Consider the following 23,426-nt stretch of genomic DNA (forward strand, 5'->3'; position numbering starts at 1 on the left):
AAGGTCATGATGGTCTCGTGATGTGCACTACATCCTTGAGATATGATTTAATCCGTCCGATCGGCGAAGAGACATGGGAATATATCATTTTGGGGACAGAGAATCTCAACTCCTCTCTCACTCTCACTCTCACTCTCACTCTCACTCTCACTCTCAGCATCAAATTTTATTGATCATAGCCCCTGGCACTGGCCACTAATGTAACGGGTCTATCATCATAGCCCACTACTACGATGCTACCCTGAATCTGGGACTAGCCTTCCTTCAAGGTTGAAAGCACAAGCGTTTGTGAATCGTCTGTAAAGCACGCCTCTGTCCACACAACCAATGATTATCAACCGATAAGCTGTTATCACCCGAAGAAAGGTAGTGTGCAATGCAATGTAGTTGCCTTTTTGGGCTAATAAATAAAACTTTCCAAATGACAACACTGTTCCAAACATCCTACTGAATACTCTAATTTACTGAGTGAAATATAGTGTAGCAATTACTTCATCCATCTATCGTATAGCTTAGCTACTAATGAACCTATGCATGCACACACATAAGCTTATTGTCCACCCTTAGATTTCCTACTGTGGCTTACTAGCATGACAAGATTGGCTGTATATTTGTGTATTTACTAGTCTGGTGGACAATGGCTTGTGCGTGCTAGGGATTATAATGCAAGATATGATGACTAAAATGATGCACAAAGTCATCTGTGAAGTTGATTTTCTAAACTGATCGCTTGAATAAAATTGATCGTCATTCTACTAAAGAACCTGTACACCATCAGCTCTGGTAGGAACCGAGACAGCGCTCTTTGAGTACAGGAAGTTGATCTACATGCCTATATCTCCATCAGTAGTGACTTTGGTTTCACAGTACCACAGAGGCCGCTTGAAGCACCGTGAGATATCCAACAATGAATCAACTATGGCTGACATTCACACACTGTTAAGTTGCTGGAGTTCTTGCGAGATGACAACAATTTGGCAGCAAATGAAACAGTGGATCCTTACGATATTAAGCTTCTTGGGCAACCTGCGTATAAAGAGAATGTGGGCTGGTTAGGCATCCTAAAATCTGATTTAGTTCCCTCTTCAAAGTAATATTTGGTAAGAACTGAAACTTGCCTTGCCATTATGTGATGCAATACATACAAGAATTGACGAAAGCCGATGATCAGATGCTCCACTGATTTCAGCTCCCATCCTCATAACATTTAACAGATATGACAGAGCTTCGTCGGTTATAACTTCACCAGGAACCATGACTGGAATACCAGGTGGGTATGGGCATATCAACTCGCCACAGATCTCTCCGAGGCTTTCCCTAATGCTTACTCTCCTTTTTTTGGCAAAAAATGCATCCCTAGGACTGAGTTGCATGGAACCATATGTAGTCAGATCTGGAATTAGAACTCCATTCTCCACACCAGATTGTAGATTGCTGCCTTTAAAGAATTTAATGGAAACCGTTTTAAAGCCGGAAATAAGCCTCTCAACATCTTTCCTAGTTGTACCCAAGTTGACAGCAAATGTTAAGGATTTGCTTCCTACGAGTTCAGGTATTATGTGATGTCCTTCCCAGAGTTCCTCGTCAGCCAAATAGCCTGACATATGGAGCTGAGATACTCCAAGAGTGATGCGCAAGGGATCAATAGCCGGAAAACCAGAGACAAAACAAGAGGACTCCAGCAAAGATACCCCTGGAATTTTTCTTATTTCATGTTTTGCGAGCAAGGACAAGGCCAAGGCATTCGAAAAAATTGTATCTGGCTTTTCTTCTATCTGAGCTCTTGCAGCATCTAATGATGCAAGTAACAGATAGCTTGGGCTGGAACTCTGTAGAATTTGAAGGCATTTGGTTATCCTCTCCCTGTCTATAAGGTTTCCAGATCCATGCAACATAGACGACTGTGTGAGAGAGGATAGAACCTTGTGGGTCGACTGGACAGCCAGGTCGGCACCCTGTTCGAGTGCAGTGCTCGGGAAGTTTGGATGAAACCGAAAATGAGCACCATGAGCTTCATCCACTATAACAGGAATGCCTCGTGAGTGACAAAGTTCCATGATTTCACTCAAATTAGAGCATATGCCATGGTAAGTAGGCGAAGTTACTAAAACTGCAGCTGGAGCTTTTCTGCCCCCCTCCAATTCTTTTATGGCTGTCTCAACTTGTGTTGGTGTTACTCCACCAGCAATGTCCCAGTGAGAACTATACTCTGGTAGAATGTACTTTGGCATCGCACCAGACAATATGAGACCCGAGGTTGCAGAAATATGAGAATTCCGTGGTAGAATTAGTACATCACCCGGACAACAAGTAGCCATTATGGACGCTTGTATGCCACAAGTGGTGCCTCCAACAAGAAACCATGTCTCAGATGCACCAAACAATTTTGCTGCTTTTACCTGAGCATCTAAAATTGCACCTTTTGGAGAGAATAAATCGTCCAACTCTGGGAGTTCAGGTAGATCATGTGTAAAAGTTCCATGACCAATAAGATCAGACAATACATATGGAGCTGCTTTCCCCCTGTTATGTCCCGGGAAGTGAAAGCAAGCGACATCTTCTTCTGCAGTAGCTTTCAGGGCGTCAATCAAAGGAGCATCAATTCTCTTGGTCAATATCGATGAATCATCTAAAGTATCAGGATCTGATATTCCTTCAACACTCATTAATGGTACACATTTCTTCCTTCTATGCCTCAACAACCTTTCCTGCCAGAGATTCAGAAGATTTGTAAGTAAAATTTTGATTCCTGGCTGTTGCTGACTTTGGCATGAACAAATGAACATCTCTGATCAAACCATTTACAGATCAAAGAATCATTGGAAATGCACAATTTAGCTTAACTTAAAAGGGAGTGCAATTGTTGCTCATTTCCATCCCTTACCAGGAGTTTAACACGACAATATCATGAGGTGTTGGATGTAAAATAGAAACCTAATAATTGAAAGAACTTCATGGAGCACTTGCCCTGGGCTAAAAGTCGTAGACAAATCACATTATCCTCTGTCTTTGTGCTTGTTTTTGCTTTCTTTCTTCATACGCTTTTTGTTATCACTAGTACATGAATCTAGGATAGTTCTCTTTTTTCATGATATTTAACATTTTCTGTTTTCTTGCAAGAAATTGTAATCAGCAATGTCCCTTGTATAATGTTTAAATTATAAGATTACAAAATCAAATAGATGAAATACAAGATTGTTTAATATTGATAGCTGATGAAATAAAGTTCTCTGACTGGATGCTCTCAATATTGGCATTTCAGAAATCTCATTTTAGTTACAGTTTTAACTCGAAATGAGCAGAAAAATTGGATACTATATAGAATGATAACATTGACTTCAGCTGAAGAACTCTCACATGCATTTTTTCAAACATGTACAAGACATGACTAAACTTAATTTTGAATATAGCTTGATTCATTCAAGAACAGAAGGGCCAATAGCTCAAAATCAAACAAGTAGAAAAATTGGATGGTATAAAGAATGATAAGATAGACATAAACAGAAAATCCTCACACGTGCATTTTATCAAACACATACAATAAATGGCAATTTAAAATAGGAACAAATAGCTTATTCATTCAACAACAACAGAAGGGAAAATATTAGCGTAATCCAATAGGTTTTAAGGGAAAAAAGGTCTTTTACAATGTGGATTAGAGGAAGAATAGACAAAGAGGAACAGAGACTGAAAGGGGTCGTACAGCAGAAATCGCAGGCTTCCACTGCTGAGAGATCAAACACCTTTGGTTATTTAAACACTCACGGAAGTTAGATACCTACAAAAGCATCAGAAGGAACAATTAAACATCACGATTGCAGAAACAAAAGTCAGTTTTTTTGTGGCATTTAAAGGAGAGAACGCACGGACGGGAGAAGATCTGAGGCTGGATGAGAAATCACAGCAGATGTGTGCGCCCAGATGAACATGGCCATGGATGGGCGTCGACGCTGTTGAAGTAGCAAAAAAAAGTCAAGGAAACATAGAGAAAGAGAAAGAAACAGCAATGTGAAAACACAAAGAAACATTGCGCGTTTAGATCCCGATACTCACCGGAAGTAGCCGGAGGCCGGCCTTCGACGCAGGAAGGGAGAGAAGAGAGAGGTCGCCGGCGGAGGCGAGACCGGGAGGATGTAGATGTAAAAGGCTGAGCCGGAGTGGACCCTCTGGGCCGAATCTGCCAGGCCCTTTAAAGATAGTGGACTGGACGACGAAGACAATATCGCCACCTGGCGAGTGATGATTGGTTCTACTACTGGGACCGCCAAAAAATTTCTCAGCTGCACACGTGTTAGCTTCTCATTAGTTTATTCTTCACTACATAGACGCAATTAACACATAATGATTATTTGGCATGCGGTAGTAAATTAGTTAGATTTAAAGGATTTTTAATTAAAAGTATTATTCTTATTCTGATGCTAATGCTATTAATAATAATATTTTAAAAAATTGAGATGTTTAATTTTCTAAAGGTGAATTATCTTGCTTTATTGGTAGCGTGAGTCAACTTCTGACTAAAAATAAAATAAAAAACTTTATTGGGATGCTAATATTGAAGTTTGAATATTTTTGTATTTATTATTATTTCATTCTTACAATTTGTTTGTGTCCATACTGAAAAGTCTACAGTCCCATCACGATTTGTCTTCGTACAGTCTTCAAAGTTCAACCTCAATATTTATTCTTTCATTCATCCAAAAAAAAAAAACACACAAAAAAAAACAAAATCCATACTGTAACATGAGGTGACATATCGACGACATAGATAGCGAATGACAACAACAGATGCATTGTATTTGTTGAGCAAAACCCTAGATAATAACTGGTGGCTTAGGAATTTGAAGTGGAGTTGCATATCTCCACTTACATTGAGGAGTCTTTATCATTCTATTTGGATGATATATGCCTAAAAGCATGGTTGTTTTTATCAAGTGTATGGTAAAAGATGAAGTGCTTCCTTTCATGTCCTTGTCAGTCGATATCAGAATTAACAGTCGATATCAGAATTAACACGGAGAAAATAACTCATGATAATTGAGAAAGTAAATGAATAGGATGAGTTACACATAGTGTAAACATTTACGTCTCACAAGTCCCAAGATTCGACCCTTTAACTTCAAATGATAAACTTCTATTTATTTATCATCTCAGTTATACACACATATTTTAAAAATTATCAAAGAGCTCACTAAATTTTAGTATTTATTAAAAGACATTTTTTAAAAAATATTTTTTATTAAAAAAACTATAGATTTATATATATAATTTCATGGCTTGGCCTCGTGGCTGGCCGAATCGCTAAGTCACACGACAGGTCATTGGCCGTGGGTCAAAGATATTTTTTAATAAAAAATAAAAATAAAAAATAGTTCAGCGTTTGATAAATATAATACCCATTTGAATATTTGATAATTTTAGAACCTTACATGGGTCTTTTGGTAAAATGCCTTTCAAATAAATGGATCAGATTAAGGACGACTGCAAGTAGTTACGAACTAAATTAAACTTCTAGATTAAGGGCATCCACAATCATAAAACTTCTCTATGAACTCCTTTGTTATTATACATGTGTCACGTTAAAAGTAAAAAATTTTACATATCCCTCCACTATAAAAAAAAATCTCTCAATAACTCCTTTATTGATCTCATACTTTTCATTATATATATTTCTCTCACCTTTCTATTCTACATTATATATAATTAAATTTTAATAAAATTTAAATTCACAAATTATTAATCTCAAATAACATTAATAATTAAAAAATACATAAATATTATAATAAATGTATAAAAATTAATAAATTATTTTTCATTGATGGTAACCGTAGCGTGCCTAGATATACTCAACCAAGTCGGCTCGAAGTTGATGATACAGTTGATTATCACGTAGTTCACAATTTCTTCGGATGTATTCTTGAAATTCTTGCGTGAAACCTTAAAATATTTGTAATGAAGGATCTCCTTCATCATCCGACCAATTGAATACTGTTAGTATTAGCCCTAGTACCAATTATGAGATGATTGACAATGACACTTTTTGTATCATATTTTACTTATTAATAAAAGGCAAAATTGTTTATTATATTACTTCAGTTCAGTGTCGAATGAATAAGTATAATAATGTTCTAGGATAGTAGACTCTAGTCTACAACATATTAATTGGTTGAATTGATAGTAGGATGTTGTGGATATATCGAACACTACTCTTAACTATTTCTAGTCATGCATTAATATACAAGAACAATATTAATGTGTTGAGACTATCATGTTGGTCAATGGATTACTTAATCCGACAAGTTATGGATATGAGATATTAGGTTAGCACATGGATATATATATTAAAAAATATGTACTGAATGACCCGCCATGAGAATGTTTTATGAATCGTTATATGAGTATCATAAACATTCTCATGTGACTATTATTATGAATAGTCCTTAGATCTGAAGTCACTACGATTCCCTAGATAAGGAGTTGTATACTTTGTTATCGACAAACGTCATCTATAACAGGGTGGATCATAAAGTCGATCACTGGGTATACAATAAGTTATGTGGAGGGATATGCGTGATGTAGATGGGATTTATCCCTTCTATATGATGGAAGTGATATCTGTGGGCCCCTTGATTAGTAGGACACAAGAATGCATGACTATGCTTAAATGAGTCAATATGTGATATTGAGCTTATTTGATTGAGTGTGTCTACTTAGAAATCAAGAAACACAAAGATTGAAAAGAGAATGACACGGTTTATGCCTCATTGATCAATCTAGATATCAAAGATAGAAGGATTGAGTCATACAAGATAATAGGCACAGAAAGGTTAAATCGGATCTCAACATTCTCACCACTTAGGTAGCAATGATGTCTTGCTAGATGTCACTCATTGTATATGTGTCTAAAATAGTTTTAGAGACATCGCCAACATTGTGAGAACTTATTGTGTTACACACAAATAACAAGTTGATTTGGAGATGAGCTCATATGATGGATCATTGAAATAAGCCTAATTCAAATTTGACTCATTGAGTTAGACTCAAATTGGATCCAACTATATTAGACTCATTGAGTCAATTGGATTGATGATTAATGAGTTAAACTCATTGAGTGATTTGATGAATTTGAGTTCATGAAGAAAGAGGAGTGCTCAATTTGAATTACTCATGCATTGGATGAAGAGTGGATAATTTGAATTGCTCATGCATTGGATTTATTAGATGAAGATAAATATTAATGTCAATTATGGTAATTGACATTAAGGCAATTTCATGAATGAATAAAAAGGGGTTTGTGGATTCATTTTCATGATGAGACGTTGGTTCTTGTTCTTCTTCTTCTCCTCTCTTCCACTCTTAGCCGAATCTTTCAAAGAGGTTGCTAGCACAACTTTTGGTTGATTTTCTTCACAACTTTGTAAGTTTGTGAGACAAACGAAGACTTATTCGTGTGGATACCGTAGAGGCGCAATCACTTGATCGCATTGAGATCCACATCTAAAGAAATGTTGCTGTCGAAATTACGAAGGGCACACAACAAAGATATACCTTTTAACAAACCTATGGCTTCCTTCGCATGGATCTTTTGGATAGAAACTTATTTTTTTCCGCTGCGCTTTTCGACGTGTTTAGCGCTATAGTTCCTTACAAATACTGCATCTTCCTCATTTTTCAATAATCATGTTGTACAAAATAATGCATGTATATATAATGTCCTTCAAATTATCCTTATACCAAAATCGTCTTAAACCTCTTATCATTGTCCATCAAGATTGGAGCACCCTAAATGTCCGCTCAACATCCTTTCTCATAGCCTCTTGTCGTTCCTTAAACATTTTTCTCTTGGGATCCTGGGGACATGGAAAGCTCTTGATGAAAGTAGCTCATTTTAGATAGATTCCATCAGTCAGATAGTATCATTTTGTATATTGTATATTGTTAACCGTAAAATTAACCTCAGGTGCATTTTCTTGTAAGACGTTGTTGAATAAAGGTGATACGTTAAGCACGTTGATATCATAACGTGATACTGCAAATCCCAAAAAAAGGCGAGCCATATCTATAAGTCCGCACATGCGACTACTTCAAGTACAATTGTTGGGACGTCATCATCTCTCCAAGTAAATTAGCCTTTCCAAGCATTGGGATAATTTTTTCACTACCAATGTATACAATCAAGATCACCCAACATGCCAGGGAAGCTATATCTCTGCTAGCTTATGCATTTCAGGCAAGTGATGGATATCAGTAGCATTAGATTTTCTCAAATATTGGGCCCTGAACATTTCAATTATACATTGACAGAAGTTATTTCAATAATTTGTAGGTACTCATTATAATGATCAGCAAAGACTCCATACGCCAATTAACGGATAGCCGCTGTGCATTTCTGAAGTGACGATAAACCTTTTTTTCCCGTCGCATAGACCTTCCATTGAAAATATTCTGAATGATTTTTTAAGACATCGACTATACGAAAAAATAACCATCTTTGCATTCGGAATCGACGTCGGAATATATTATCAGGATATATTGGCTCATCAGAGAAGTAATCATTGAAAAGACAAGTATGTTCGACTTCATGATCCCGATTCAAATACTTTCTCTTTTGTATTTTACTAGAAGAACTTTAAGCTCTTTGACGTATTGTTTGTTGCTGCTCATATAGTCAGAGCATTATTTATTCATCTATATCTTCTGTATTTTCTATCAATTTATTTCTTTAGAATTTATAGAACATAAATCGATCTAAATTTTTATCTATTTAAAATAAATCAAGATATTATCGTAGTTGAAAAAATAGAGAATTGAGAAGCTAATAAGAAAAATGAAAGGATGAGAAAATATATTTATAAATAAATTTTTAAATAAAAAATAAAAATTAATCGTTGAATAATGACTAAAAATTAATTATCGTTCAACGATAAAAATTAACATTTCTTTTTTATATTTTAATATTTATACTTTTAAATAAAAATAAAAATATTTAATAAATAATTTTTTAAAAAAATAATGGCTCCATCCTCATAATTAACGAAAAACGCTCCCTCCCACTGAGAGGAAGCACCTTTGGTCAATCCACATCACGATGGGAACTCAAAGGATGCTCTAAAACCTGCACGATACGGATTTGCCACTTTTAACTTAAACCAAGAAATCGATATCTTTAATATTAATTGATAATATGCCTTACTAATTTTTAGGTATTTTTTACTTAGATTTATAAATTTATCAGTTAGATGCTATATAAATTTTATATTATTTTAAAAACAAAATTTTGAACTTGATTTTAAATTGTCTTTTAATTTGTATTATGTTTCTTTTTAAAATTTCCGATTCCAAAGTAAAACCAAATTCATTTCCTGCTACATAAATTTAAAAAATTTTAGCCCAAAATATTCCGAAGCCGCCGCTGACGAGCATGACGTCACTTCTGCTCGCCGTGGCGTCCCGAATGCGACCGCAAATTAGGATGCACCGACTCCAAATTTTTTATTAATTCCATTAACTCGGTTGCCAAAAATGGATATGAGTGGCATTTTGGGGAATCGTGTTTCGCCCTCTTACTTCAGGCTCCAATCATTTACTCGCCCAGGGGGAGGAGGATGACGCCTCTGCGGCTGCGGCGGCATCAGCAACCGAAGTCGGTGAGGCCATAACGAGCAAAAAGACACCGCATTTTGTAGGATTGATTGCGTCGCCGGTTTCTTCTTCTTCTTCTCCATCTGTGAGTCCTTCCTGTTTCAGATAGATCTTGCAATTTGTACCCATTTTTGAACTTTCTTATAGGTAAATCCATCTCTGAAGGTAGGATTGAGGGGAAATTTTGATTTCCCATCTCTTTTGTGGGTTTTAATTTTGATTTTGCGTATAGGTAAATCCCATAGTTATTGGGATTAGGCTGGTTGTTGTTGTTGTTGTTGTATGGATAAATCCCATAGTTACTTCATGTGAAATAGGGATTTCAATTTGGGAATTGTGGGTGGTTTGTTGTCGAGTCTAGCTAGTTGGTAATCACTGTAACCTCCATGGTTCCCGGCTTTGAATTTCTAGTTGTCATTGGGAAACATCAGAGCACTAAGAGTTTAGATCATCTGTTTGTTGAATGAATCTCCCATCTTTCGTTGAATTAACATAGGAATAATTGATGGTAAAACGGGATGCCTTATTTTTGGATGATAAGAATGGCTACAGAAAAGATTTAGAATCAAAGTTATGTTCCGAATGTTGGATTTTTCAGAGAATACAAGGTGTTGTTACAAGTATTATCTTATTGTTTTCACAAGGCCATGGTTTAAAATTTCAAGTAGTTCTGACCGGTACTGGTGAACGTTTCTATTCCACTGACCGGCATGTGAAACTTGTCGATACAAATTGATCCCAGAGATTGGTCAGCTGACGAGGTTACTTTGAGCAACACTACTAATTCTTTGAGGCTTCTGTGAGGTTAGGCTTTGTCGAAGGACCTCATGAGGCTTTCTTGAGGCTTCCAGGAGTTGGAGGCCATCAGCAGGACCTTTTGCAAGGTCTTTTGTAAGTAAGGGTTCCACAGTTGGCTTCCTCGAGTATCCCATGAAACAGCCGCAAGTTGGAAGTCAGTGAAATCTTCAATGAGGTTCCTCTCCCCTTCTTCCGTCATCAATTCCTCCTACTGATTGGTGCAATTAGCTCCACTGGGATATGCCGTTGGCACTAGGGGCACATCTCCTTCCAACTGAGGATCAATGCCTCAACATGGAATGTGATTTCAAACTTTGCATAAGACGTGAGGATTATGTAGACAAATTCATTGAGGAGAAAAGTTATACTAGGTAACGATAAGACAAAGCAATCCTAGAATGGTAGAGGATTTGAAACAAGTAGGTTACTAGTGGCATGAGAGATGTTGAATCAATCTTTTGTTTGTAAACATGTGGCAAAAAAGGCGAAATCGCTCGCCCCAGCGCCCCCGCCGCACCCGACCCCAGGTCATCACAAGGGAGGTAAATCACGACAGTTGAGAGGGCAAGTGGTGGAAAACAAATATCAGTAAAAAATCTTTTGTTTGTAAACATGATCAAGGAAAAGGTGGTGGACACTACTTAGCTTCTAGGATCAGAAAGTTAAATAGGATGAACGACACTAATCCAATTATTGCCGTTCTTCTAATTCAAAATCCAATTTAACTGGAGTTTGAAATTAAAGGTGAAGAATTTTACTTTGGTTGGCAATAGTAAACATGAAATTAGACAATTATGACCTGGAGCAAAGATATAGCAAAAAAGATATAAAATTTGACACTAGACATGTTTATGAAACGAGCTCTTTACATCTTATAAATTGACTCGATAAAGGTTTAATGAATTTGTATCATATAAATAAAAATTTTGAAGAGTTTTGATTAGTTTAGATGATTTATCCTCACTTGATATCAACAAAAATATGTTAAGTAGCAGTATTTATATTCTAACACAAATTATGACTGTGAATTCAGTATATCCTGCACTTCTCATATATGTATAAACAGTTAGGCTATCAAATATGTGTTAAGGAGTAAACAACCAATATTAGGAATACTGACTATCGATACTAGGAATACCAACTACAAACTTCTTAATGGGTAATGCCTTCCTCACACTACTGTGATAAAACAATCAATCAGGGTCCTCAAGACAGGTGAGGAAAATTGTGCATTTCCATCTTGAATGCTTATATCTGGAAATCACAGGAATAACTGTGCAATAACAGTTATGATATACTGGTTTCCAAATCACTCTTGTTGCATAAGTTCATTAGCACTCAAAAGTCATACTTATCTTGGAGATGTAATTTACCTATTAATTCATTAAGGAAAAATGTGAATTTGAACGACTGGAATACCAGATGGGCATTCAGATTCTTCTATTATTTCTTATATGAATGCTTAGGCATTAATTATATTCGGCATCCAAGTGCTCTTCAAGTCTTGGCTAGTGGAAGATAAGATGCACAGATCATTGGCTTGGAAATAACGTAGACACATTGCACTCATTTCCAAAAAAAATTAAAAAAATACAACCTTTCAGTTTTTAGTTACCAATCTCTTTTTTTTTTACCTCCTAAAAGAATACTGTCGTCTCGCTATCTGTCTTATGTTTATTTTATGCAATTGTTATCTCATTGTTGCGCCTTTCCATCTGGTCCATACATGCAGATCATTTTCTTCATTGTAATTGGATGTTTAAGGAGATTGTCTGTTGGTTCAAAAGCTCAAGTGATATTCTATTATTTTGTCAGCGAGGGATTCCAATATCTGTTACCCAAAGATAATGAGCAGCCGCAGTTTAATCATGATTAAACAAAATAATCCTCCCAAAGGAAGAAAACATGCTTGTCATGCCTCACCGATATCAGTTCAACTTAATAGCCAACATGATTGTGAAGAACGAATAGGTGGCAATGTATCCTCCATGAGCTCTTGTATTCAGACAGAACCTCTCAAATCATCCAGCTTCCTGAAGGACCTTTCTTTGTCACTCAAAAGATCAAGTCCAGTACCTGAACCAGAAAGTCCTCTTTCTCATGTATCAGTCACTGAATTCTCTGAACCTATATTTTCTCGTTCTTCTACATTCTGTGCCAGTATGTACTCTTCATCTGTGAACAGCTCAGAGCCCTGTTCCAAGCAGAATAACTTTCCCTTCCTTCCTCATCATATGAAATGTGAGCAACAGAATTCATCTGTTCAATCCTCAAATTCTCCTCTTCTGTTCTGTGGAGATATTATTGTGGAAAATAACGAAGATGAACACACAGATGACTTGGTGGAAGATTTTCTTAATCTCTCTAGTGATGCTTCAGAGGGAATCATCAGTGGAGAAAACTATGGGAACAGTGTCTTAGCAGTCAGTGAGCAAATGGAATTTCAAATTTTATCCGAACAACTTGGTATAGCTATCACGGATAATGGGGAAAGCCCTGCCTTGGATGTAAGTGTTTTTGAATTTCTATTCTTTTCAAAGATTTTTTTAAATGATTGCACCCTAACATACTGATTATTACCTCTGCTTAGAAAAGTTAGGTTTTTAGGGGTTACACTCTAGTACTCAATTTCCATTTGGAACCTAATCACATATAAATCAAATTTTCTCTAAGCTTTCACTAGATAGTCACTACTAACTTGTAGCACATTGATAATAATTGATTTGAGTATTTCTAGTGATATAGAGTTGCATAGAGCATAATGGATTGATAAGGTCTAAATAGCCATCCACAAATAGTTGGGACTTGGGATAAACATGGCAGGATGTTGAACATATGACGATGTCAGTATTATGGAGAAACTTACGTGACAATGAAAATGTCAATTAGTATGCCTAATTGGCTAAGAATGGTTCCAACCTGATTCTGTGTTTCTTCATTTAGGACATATACAACAAGCCAGAAATGCCATCTCTTCCACTGTGTTCTAACCACAACCAAAGTGTTCAGTCTTCGAAGCCTCCTGATAAAATCCAATTGCATTCATCGCCTACTACAGTTGTGACTTCATCTGCAAACAAACCTAGATTAAGATGGAGCGTGGAGCTCCATGAGCGATTTGTAGAAGCTGTGGAGAAGCTTGATGGGGCTGAGAGTGAGTAGATTCTTTTATTATAGCTATTTGATTTTTTTTTTTGCGTGATTAATTGTATGCAATTTCTCATGCAGAGGCAACTCCGAAGGGGGTACTAAAGCTTATGAATGTTGAAGGCCTAACTATTTATCATGTAAAGAGTCATTTGCAGGTAATTGTATCTGTGTTGTTTCACGAATGAAGTTGGATCCCGCATCATAAGTATTTTATCTGTTATATTTTTCTTATGTTTCTCTAACACGCAGAAATATCGGTTTGCTAAGTATCTCCCTGGGACCAAAGAAGGTAAATTCCTGCACTAATGATAACATAGGTATTTTTATGTTTTATGCATGTTTTATTTTGTATAACAAAAAATATATTCTTAATTTTTTCAAGCTTTAATGAAATTGTTAGTTATACATTCCATCCAGCTAAATCAAGGAATAAAATTCATGTAATCAATTCCAAATAGTTAATCGAGGGATAAGATTCACATAGACAGTCCCAATACTTTGGACTGACATTGCTTGATTAATGAAATCTATGATTAAGTCCAATTTGCCCGACCCTTTTAATACTAAATACTATGGACCACGTGTACTCCTACGTACACAGGAAAGAAAAAAGTTGGATTGAAAGAATGTGGAAATCCTATTCATGACTACCAACTTCTCTAATTTCATCCTTTCTTGTATCTCAATAAGATGTTCTTGATGTTGCACAAGCATGAGTAAATCTCACATAAAGACAAAACTCACAAAGAATTTTTATTAAACTTGGGATAAGATTCATCTACTGCATTGATCTGGTACTTGATCATATAATGAATTCTTTTCACTTGCTCATGAAGACAAAAAGGCTTCCTCCTCCGGAGATACAAAAGCACCCTCAATCAGTGATGATGGTGACTTGGACAAGAGGTATGCCCAGAAAAGAAACTGTGATGCCATGTCCCTCTTCCAAACATGCGCTTGAACTCTTTTCTTACGGTATCTATGCTTGGAAATGAATTATAGGAATATTCAAGTCACTGAAGCTCTTCGGATGCAGATAGAGGTTCAAAAACAGCTCCATGAACAACTTGAGGTAAGCATAAGGTAGTTCGTAACATTGGTGGTGGAATTTAAATGCTCTGGAACTTGATTACTCCATTGACAATATCATGAAAAAACGTTCATGTTTTCAAAAAGGAATTCAAGTTGAATTTTGTCTCCTTAACTACGTATACAACCATGGATTAAGCATGTTAAAAGAAGACATTATTATTGTATCTCGTAATCACAGCATACCTTGAGAATGTAATCACAACATATGCATGCTTATTTCCTCACTTCATGGATACATGGTGGTGCACATCCATCCAATAGTCTAGTGTCAACATTTACTTAGTTCAATATATTAACTTCCTGGTATCTACAATCTCTCTTGCCAAACAACTATTATCTTTGTTTGATGCTAATCTGTGTCTATAGATGTTTGTATTATCCTGGCAAGTATCAACAAAATTTCAGATTGTTTTCTATATACTTGTAGTAAAAAACAAGATGGTGTTATGATTTCTTCATTTTTCTTGGGACAACTTATCTGATACATCATAATCTTAATCTTGCTGAGACAAGGAGGTTAAGATGGTTCTGGGATTTCAAAATGTTAGAATAAGTTATGATCTTCATGTACAATTATATGCTCCTAAAGAAAGATCAAATGAGGAAAAGTTTAATCGAGCTGGAATCAGTTTGTTCAAAGGAGATGTATATAGTATCTCAATTAGATTTTTGGTTGATTAATCAGTCATTGAAGACCTAAAAATTTAGGGGAAAATAATAGAAGAATGAATAATAGTATTGCCCCAAACTAAGCTTCATGGAACTGTTCTACGCCCCCACGGGCGTAGCCGAGTTGGTACTCGGGTGGTAAAATTGCATCACATGGAACTCTTGTTCTACAAAGGACAACATACAGTTCACGATGCGGCGATGCCTGACTTGATCAGAAGTTTACCAACTCTATTGATATGAGAGGAAAGACTTGTTTTTTTAGTTTCTTGTTTAAAAATATTGCCTTTGATAGACTACTTATTAGCGATGCTACTATACTTGTACCTCAATCTGAACATGGTCTTTCTTTAGGTCCAAAGAGCACTTCAGTTAAAAATAGAGGAGAACGCAAGGTACTTGCAGAAAATTCTCGAAGAGCAGGCAAAAGCAAACTCTTCCTCCGAGCAAAGGCCAAGCTCAGATTCACAGTTAGAGACAATTCATCTCTCAACAGAGCAACCCAATGCAAGAACCGACTCCACATCATTTAACCCTATGAAGCAAAAGGCAAACGACTTAAATGATGACTCCAAATCCATCACTCCACATCATTTAACCCTATGAAGCAAAAGGCAAACGACTTAAATGATGACTCCAAATCCATCAAGGAATCTAAAAGGATCAGACTGGATTTGTAGCAGGAAAGAAGAAAGTAAATCTCTGCAGTGAAAGTTCCTTGTTGGGATAGCTTTGATGGTCCTCATTCTCTACTTGTTTATAAGGATTTGCCTATGATTAAATTTTATTTACGTTGACTTCCTAGAATTATCTGTGGGAGTGGGGTTTGAATTGGATTTCTAAGTGATTGTAATTTGTAAATTCTTGTGGAGAACAGAACAAAAAATTAGGATTTGTATTTGCTAAAACTTGCAAATGTTAGCATTCTGGCACTTTTGAATCAGGAGTTGAAAGAAACTTCTGCAAATTTTATTACCTTAGTGACATTTTTGAGAGTGATAATCTCAATGTCGTTCATCAAATGAACTTTGATAATGGAAATGAATTTTTTATGAGAAATATATATATAATTTTGATATCCTGTATACCCTTGTATGGATGACCATGGGCGATAGCTTACATGACCATTTGACGTGACTTAAATTTGAATTTTTTAATACCTCTTTCATCTGCATGTAACTCTCTTCTCTCTCCTACATGCAAGATATCGTTCTCTTCTCTCTTTTCTATGTAAGGTGGTGTTAATTTTTATAAACCAGCATCAAGGTAGAGCCGGTCTTTAAAGACCAGCTCCAATGTACCGGCGTTTAAAGACCAACACCATCATGTTGGTGTTGGTCTTTAAACATCGGCACAAGCACGTTGGTGTTGGTTTGTAGCGTGGTGCTGGTGCTAGACTGCTAGTTTATATGGTATTGATTTGTACAAATAAGCACCACCAATTGAAACCAGCAGTGGACTAGTACCATTGCTGGTTTGTTGAAACCATCACCACGTGGTGCTGCTTTATATAAACCAGCACCAGCCACCAGTACCACTGTTGGTTTGTACAAACCAACATTAACGTTATATTCAAACAACACCATTGTTGGTTTGTACAAACCAACACCATGTTGGTATTGATTTGTACGATGTTAGTTTGTACAAATCAATACTAATATTGTGCTAGTTTCAACAAATCAGCACCAACATTATACTGGTTTCATTTGTTGTTGGTGCTAGTTTGTAGAAATAAATACCTTGCATGCAGGAAAAAGAAGAGAGTTGCATGCATATGAAATTATTAAAAAAAAATCAAATTTAAGTCGCGTCAGGTGGCGACGCAAGCTGTCACCCACCGTCACTCAGGATAAGTTGTGCAATGTATCAACCTTAATCATGTTTCTTTGTAGAGAAAGGAATTTAGCCCCTAAGCCATTAATAAGCATGAAGTCATCTTCTTTAACTAGGGCTAATTGTTGAGTTACATAGTTATTCAGTGTTATTAGTGACTAATGAGATTCTTCAACTTTAGCAAATAATTTCAATTTGAATTAATAAAAACTATGTAAATATAATTATTTATATTTAAGATAATTTTATAATGTACAATATTAATTTATATGATATTAAAATTATTAATATTTTTTTAAATAAATTATTTTTTCAAAAATAATTTAATTCGTGTTAAATTATTAGGCCGAAATTGATTTGGTGTGCGTAGGGTTCGAACTTTAACATGGGCTCAGTTGAACCTCTGTGAATCGATGGAGTTGGTTTTCGATTTTTGGCTGGATAACCTAAAGCTCCATTATTCTTCTAACAACTGGACCGCCACGCTCCGTTGTTCCTCTAACAACTGGATCGCCGTGTCGTCGCCACTCTCCGTCGCGGCAGCGGCACCCTCCTCCTGTAGCTGTCATCGCGCCTTTCTCCTTTCCGATTCTCGCCATCGTGTTTTCGCCGTCCCCTCATTTTTGTTCTTCTTTCCAGCTGCCAGCAGCAACCATCCACGCTACCTCCCGCCCCTTGTTCATCTTCCCTCCGATTTCCGGCGATTGGCAACCGACTGACTACTCTCTCTGGAAATCTGCTACTTTTTAGTAAGATATCTTCACTCTCTTTTAACCATCAGAACCCACAAATTCTGGTTGTAGATTTGATTTATTGGAACTTTTTGTAGTGGTAAACCTATGACGATTTCTTATTAGTGAATGTATATCCTTGCGCTGGTTGATTTAGGATTGTGCAACATATATAACTAGTACATGCGCTGACATGATTGGTCTTATGATCGGTAGGGATCAGTGCTGCCTTAATAAATTCACGAACCTGTTTTGATGTTGATCTGATGCATGATTTGTGCTCAGGTAGTTTTGGAGGAATCATTCGCGTTTTCAGTAACTGATCTGAATACAGGTCTATACGATCATGCCCTAACTGCAGAAATTGATTTTTAGGGCTGTCAGTTGTGTTTTTTCATTTTTATTCATCTTTATATGCTTCTGTCTACTTTAGTTCTTTAGGCCTTGGTGATCTTGCCTACATCTTTGTTATCCCCGTCCACTCCTCATGTTTGTGTCAAACCTTGGTAATTAAAATGGATTATGATTTCATAAAGTTTGGTAACCTAGCTTGTCTCTTGGTGATTATAGTAGCTATACCTAGTTTAGAGTTGTAATATTTTTTTTGGTAATATAGTGGTTTATAGTATGTAATGTTTGGCCACATGTGTAGAAAATTTCTTAGTCATCTAGCCTATTCTTTTGTGATGCATTCTGGTCATACTTTAGTTCTTTATTTGTTTAATATGACATTTCGGATTTCTTTTTATTTAGATTACTATATTTATAATTATCACAAATTATGATTCCACTAAATGTATTTTTTTATAAAATCTAGGATGACTAGTGAACTAATGACTCAAAATTTGGCTGCTGATCCATTTCTATTACCAACGTGTTCATTTTGTTTGGCTATCCTCTTGACTTCAGGATTTTTCATTCTGAGCAGCCTGATCTGTAAGTTAAAGAGGCAGCTCAAATGCCAGCTGCTTCCCTTGTGTGTTTCCATTCTTTGATCAGTGGTGCAGTTGAACACCGTCTCATGAGTCGGGTGAAGCACTGGAACCGAAATTGTTCATTAAAAATCTCTGCTTCTTTATCTGATCAGTCATTCCAACCTGCAGCTAAGAGCCTTCCTATCACTTCTAAGGTAATCAAAGAATCACTTACAACATTGACCTCCAAACCTTTACTCAATGTTTGTCTCACTTGACATTAGGTTTTAGGCTTACATCCTTTATAATACCTGTCCTCTTGCTTTAGTTAAAATTTATTTTCTTTCTCAAGGTATTTAATAAAAATGACTTTGTTAGCATTAGATTTATGTGGCTTCAATACAAGAACTAATATGAACAAATTTTTTATCTGTTTTCCCATGAATTGCTCAGGTAGAAACACTATTAGACAGTGTCAAATGGGACAGCAAAGGGTTGGCAGTTGCTATTGCACAAAACGTGGACACTGGAGCTATTTTGATGCAGGGTTTTGCAAACAAAGAAGCACTCGCAGTTACCATTGCATCTCGGAAGGCAACTTTCTACAGTAGATCAAGGTCAACCTTGTGGACGAAGGGAGAGACCTCTATGAACTTCATAAATGTCCATGACATTTTTCTTGATTGTGATCATGATTCAGTAAGCTTTCAGAAGATAATTTAGTGTTGTGTTTGATCAAAGATTTTGATGCATTACTTTTACTACCTTTGTTTAGATCATATACCTTGGGAAGCCTGTTGGACCAACCTGCCATACTGGAGCAGAGACCTGTTACTATTCTTCTGTATATGATCTTTTGGGTGATCAAGAGGTTTGTAATCTGGACATTTCTCAAGACTGTTTAGTATCTTCTTTCTGCTATGCTTCTTGGTTATTTTGGAATCTTGTGGTAGTTTATCTACATCATTGCTTACAGTCCATCCAAGATCATCTAGCATCTACAACCTTATACTCATTGGAGGCGACAATTTCACAACGCAAGGATGAAATCGACTCATTGAAAAATGGAAAATCATCATGGACGAAGAAGTTGCTTCTTGACAACGAGTTACTTTGCTCCAAAGTCAGGTGTGTCTTCATTACTGTCACATACAACTCATGCAGAACTGGGAATTATTTTTTTGTATATCGCGGTTGATATAATTTTCCAGTTCATGTTGGGTTAGTTTCTATTGTTCTTTGCCAACCATTTTTTGGACCTCATGGATATATTATATTGACCCGACAATTTTGTCAAAAGACAAGGGTCCTGATATATTGAAGCTTGATATCAATTGGTATTTAGTCAATGAATTAAAAATGCCATGAGATTTAGTTCACTCTAAATTTATGTTTGTGTGTGGTTGACTCTGATGAGATTTCACAAATTGATAAGTTTTTAATAACTATGATATCTGTATAATAGCAGTTTAACAATGGAGAACCTTGAGTAGGTACAAACTATACTTGAGTAGGTACAAACTATACTGCTTCTTTTGGGTGGTACAACAACTTATCTTGTTATTTGTGTCTTTCCAAACTATTGTCTACAACATGGAAGATGGTGCTTGTTCAAGCCAAGATTGGTAAATCCAGAGTTGGTGAGTATTCAATATGGCTGCAAGTGAGTCAAACTTCACAGACTTGATACTCCACTCAATAAGAGCTCGACCATGTTTGTTCAATAAACATAAAAAAACCTTGATAGAATCATTAAGCTTGGGCAATAAGCCAAACACGAACTTAGCATTTTGACTTGTGAATGCTTATGAAGAATCATAAATTGTTCATTAGTAGAACTTGTGAACATTTCATGAACAATGCTAATCCATATCTTGTTTGTATGCATGTTTAAGATTTAATACAGTATCTCCTATATGCTTGAGGTATTATATGTATGTTAATTTTATCTTTTTACATGTTTACTGATATATAATATCTTTGTCTCAATATGTATTGTAAACAGTCTTGTTTAAGTATGGCATTCGGTATATGCTATGCTGATTCACTGTATTGCATATGCTCACATATCTGTATGCGACCTTATACTAATTTAATCTTCAATTATCTCTACAGATAAAGTATCTAAAAAGGGATCATGCATAATATACATAATGAATCAGCAAAAATAAGAACGGCAATTTATCAAATAACGCACCTAAATTTTTAAATTTACTAAACGGCATACGTTACTTTACTATTTACCAAAGAGCGTATTTTTTCAAGTGTCATTCCTGTTTTACCCTCCTGACAATCTGACTTTTTCTACCGTTTTTTTTTCTCCACTATTTTTCTCTCTTCTCTTTTTTACCGGCATGCAAACATATGAATAATATTACATAGATTTAGTCAATTTTTTAATAACATTTTAATACATTTGAAGAAGTCAAAATAAATAATGGACACCATATTTGAACTCCTTACAACATCAGAAATCCATAGGAATTGAAATGGGTGCAATCGTAGCTTTCTAAGTCCATCAGTGAGCTTCGACCAAAACCCATTAATGGACCTAGAGAGCTCCGATTGCACCTATTTTAGTTTTTATGGATTTATGATATTGCAAGGAGTTCAAATTTGGTGTCCATTATTTATTTTGGCTTTTCATAGATGTTAACATGTAAAATGAAAGAATCATCAAAAACGCCCACGTCGGGCCTGACATGGGCGTTTTTGATGATTCTTTCATTTTACATATTAACATCTATGAAAAGTCGAAATAAATAATGGACACCATATTTGAACTCCTTGCAACATAATAAATTCATAGAAATTGAAATGGGTGCAATCGGAGCTTTCTAGGTCCATCAGTGGATTTTGACCGAAATCCACTGATGGACCTAGAGAGCTCTGATTACACTCATTTCAGTTCTAGTGGATTTCTGAGATTGCAAGGAGTTCAAATATGTTATCCATTGTTTATTTTGACTTCTTCAAATGTACTAAAATGTTATTAAAAATTGATTAAATCTTATGTAATGTTATTCGTATGTTCTGTATGCCGGTAAAAAAGAGGAGAGAAAAATAGTGGAGAAAAGAAAAATGGTAGAAAAAGTCAGATTGTCAGGAGGGTAAAACAGGAATTGCACTTGAAAAGGTGCGCTCTTTGGTAAATAGTAAAGTAACGTACGTCTTTTAGTAAATTTAGGTGCGTTGTTTGATAAATTGCCGAAATAAGAAGGTAAAACATATGATAGTCAAACGTGATATGATATGTAGAAGAATGATGTATAATGATTTAGGATAATAAGACTGCACTTCGATCAATCTCGAAGTAGATCTATTTATAAATTTTTTAAATTCTAATTATGTTTCTTTAACAAATGATGGGTTCCAAATTATTTTGTTTATGATAGAAACCAATCAATCACAACTTGGTTTAGGCAAGAAGAGTGAGGAACATTAAAAAAATAATAATAAAATGAGATTATTATGATTGTAGATAGTTTGTGAATTTAATAGTTGCTAAATTGAATCAATTAGAGTTGAAGCCGTGAATGAAAAATGAATATCATTAAGATGTTTATTGTTTCTTTTAATGGTGGCTTCCTTAGAGTTGGAGCTTGATGAACTTGAGATCTTGCTCGATCTGTTAAAACTAACGCTTAATTCACTTTGTTGTTCTTAGCTGCTACTTTACATGTTGAATAATGCATTACGGTGTTTTGGATCCTATGCTTTCAGAGAAGAGGCCTCAGAACTTGTAGAAACATTGCTCCAAAATGAAGACAAGACTCGAACTGCATCTGAGATGGCAGATCTGATATACCATGCAATGGTATTGCTCAAGCTTAAGGATGTAAAAATGGAGGAGGTCCTTGAAGTCCTTAGAAAAAGATTCTCTCAGTCGGGCATCGAGGAAAAGAGCAGCCGAAAGAGGTCTAGCAACCAAAGCTGAATCAATGGCCAAGCCTGGTACAACGATCCAAGCTCGAACATGACAATCTTTATCCTTAATTATGTTTCTTGAAGTAAGAATTATTATGCATGGACATTCAAATTTCCTAATTTTATCATCACCTGTATGAGTTTAATGTATCGTAGTTATAAGTTGTAATCCATTTTGATAGTGTTATTTTGGATAGATCCTATCTTTACGGGAATAATCAGTTGTGATTGTTTTTTATTTCCATTTTTTTCTTTTTGCGCGGAAAATTAAATATTTCATGTAAAAAATGAATTTTATTAGACACTAATCTTAAAAAAAACCGATGATTAATATTTTATATTTTTTCAATTTTAAATTATTTTTTAGAAAATTAGAAATTGAAAACCCACGAAAATATTCGTTATTTTTTTTTTTAAAAAAAACAACACTATAGAGTCTGTGGCTTATTATCTAAGCAATTAATAATGTATTATATATAGTTTGTAAGTTGACAACCAAATTAATTTTTCTCTTATTGAATTTAAATTTTATAGTCAGAAATCAGTTTAAAATCGAATGAAATTAAATCTAAATCAAATAAATTTAAATTTTTTGAATTAATCGACCACATTTTTTCAATAAAAAGTGGTTGTGGTGTTAGATCTAGGGCTGATTTCAATCCGCTATGGTTTT

At 35.5% G+C, this 23,426-nt stretch overlaps 3 protein-coding genes across 14 annotated transcripts; 2 read left to right on the top strand and 1 right to left on the bottom strand.

Moving 5' to 3' along the window:
- Nucleotides 1–367: 367 nt before the first annotated feature.
- LOC121992583 (arginine decarboxylase-like) lies at nucleotides 368–4,153 on the bottom strand. 4 transcript variants are annotated; one of them, XM_042547056.1, is made up of 5 exons: nucleotides 4,054–4,153; nucleotides 3,867–3,950; nucleotides 3,704–3,778; nucleotides 1,119–2,708; nucleotides 368–1,026 (listed from the first exon to the last, which is right to left on the bottom strand). In XM_042547056.1, the coding sequence occupies exons 2-5, from the start codon at nucleotides 3,933–3,935 to the stop codon at nucleotides 1,009–1,011; spliced, it is 1,752 nt and encodes a 583-aa protein (XP_042402990.1). In that variant the 5' UTR covers nucleotides 3,936–3,950; nucleotides 4,054–4,153; the 3' UTR covers nucleotides 368–1,008. The 4 variants fall into 4 exon arrangements, with proteins under 4 accessions (XP_042402990.1, XP_042402991.1, XP_042402992.1 ...); XM_042547057.1 differs by having other exon boundaries at nucleotides 3,871–3,950; nucleotides 4,054–4,144; XM_042547058.1 differs by having other exon boundaries at nucleotides 3,648–3,778; nucleotides 3,871–3,950; nucleotides 4,054–4,144.
- Nucleotides 4,154–9,527: 5,374 nt separating this feature from the next.
- LOC121992584 (protein PHOSPHATE STARVATION RESPONSE 3-like) lies at nucleotides 9,528–16,291 on the top strand. 3 transcript variants are annotated; one of them, XM_042547062.1, is made up of 9 exons: nucleotides 9,528–9,724; nucleotides 12,170–12,678; nucleotides 12,772–12,944; nucleotides 13,381–13,591; nucleotides 13,666–13,742; nucleotides 13,837–13,876; nucleotides 14,424–14,493; nucleotides 14,590–14,659; nucleotides 15,703–16,291. In XM_042547062.1, exons 2-9 carry the CDS (start codon nucleotides 12,285–12,287, stop codon nucleotides 15,952–15,954), a joined length of 1,287 nt encoding a protein of 428 aa, XP_042402996.1. In that variant the 5' UTR covers nucleotides 9,528–9,724; nucleotides 12,170–12,284; the 3' UTR covers nucleotides 15,955–16,291. The 3 variants fall into 3 exon arrangements, with proteins under 3 accessions (XP_042402996.1, XP_042402994.1, XP_042402995.1); XM_042547060.1 differs by having other exon boundaries at nucleotides 12,170–12,944; XM_042547061.1 differs by having other exon boundaries at nucleotides 12,253–12,944.
- Nucleotides 16,292–17,579: 1,288 nt separating this feature from the next.
- LOC121992585 (histidine biosynthesis bifunctional protein hisIE, chloroplastic-like) lies at nucleotides 17,580–22,956 on the top strand. Of its 7 annotated transcripts, none has more exons than XM_042547063.1 (7): nucleotides 17,580–17,739; nucleotides 17,821–17,930; nucleotides 18,822–19,041; nucleotides 19,280–19,525; nucleotides 19,602–19,697; nucleotides 19,803–19,954; nucleotides 22,550–22,956. In XM_042547063.1, the coding sequence occupies exons 3-7, from the start codon at nucleotides 18,871–18,873 to the stop codon at nucleotides 22,761–22,763; spliced, it is 879 nt and encodes a 292-aa protein (XP_042402997.1). In that variant the 5' UTR covers nucleotides 17,580–17,739; nucleotides 17,821–17,930; nucleotides 18,822–18,870; the 3' UTR covers nucleotides 22,764–22,956. The 7 variants fall into 7 exon arrangements, with proteins under 7 accessions (XP_042402997.1, XP_042402998.1, XP_042403000.1 ...); XM_042547064.1 differs by having other exon boundaries at nucleotides 18,841–19,041; XM_042547067.1 differs by having other exon boundaries at nucleotides 17,581–17,930; nucleotides 18,822–18,942; nucleotides 19,016–19,041.
- Nucleotides 22,957–23,426: the final 470 nt, after the last annotated feature.

The sequence above is a fragment of the Zingiber officinale genome, chromosome 6B, assembly GCF_018446385.1.
Source record: "Zingiber officinale cultivar Zhangliang chromosome 6B, Zo_v1.1, whole genome shotgun sequence".
NCBI classification, from domain to species: Eukaryota; Viridiplantae; Streptophyta; class Magnoliopsida; order Zingiberales; family Zingiberaceae; genus Zingiber; species Zingiber officinale.

Coding starts and splice junctions, on each gene's coding strand:
- LOC121992583 (XM_042547056.1), bottom strand. CDS start 3,935: ATGGCCATGTTCATCTGGGCGCACACATCTGCTGTGATTTCTCATCCA. Junction 3,779..3,866: donor CCTCAGATCTTCTCCCGTCC/GTGCGTTCTCTC, acceptor ATGCTTTTGTAG/GTATCTAACTTCCGTGAGTG. Junction 2,709..3,703: donor GGAAGCCTGCGATTTCTGCT/GTACGACCCCTT, acceptor AATCTCTGGCAG/GAAAGGTTGTTGAGGCATAG.
- LOC121992584 (XM_042547060.1), top strand. CDS start 12,285: ATGAGCAGCCGCAGTTTAATCATGATTAAACAAAATAATCCTCCCAAA. Junction 13,877..14,423: donor TCTCCCTGGGACCAAAGAAG/GTAAATTCCTGC, acceptor TTGCTCATGAAG/ACAAAAAGGCTTCCTCCTCC. Junction 14,660..15,702: donor AGCTCCATGAACAACTTGAG/GTAAGCATAAGG, acceptor GTCTTTCTTTAG/GTCCAAAGAGCACTTCAGTT.
- LOC121992585 (XM_042547066.1), top strand. CDS start 18,871: ATGCCAGCTGCTTCCCTTGTGTGTTTCCATTCTTTGATCAGTGGTGCA. Junction 19,526..19,601: donor TTGATTGTGATCATGATTCA/GTAAGCTTTCAG, acceptor ACCTTTGTTTAG/ATCATATACCTTGGGAAGCC. Junction 19,955..22,549: donor TTACTTTGCTCCAAAGTCAG/GTGTGTCTTCAT, acceptor CTATGCTTTCAG/AGAAGAGGCCTCAGAACTTG.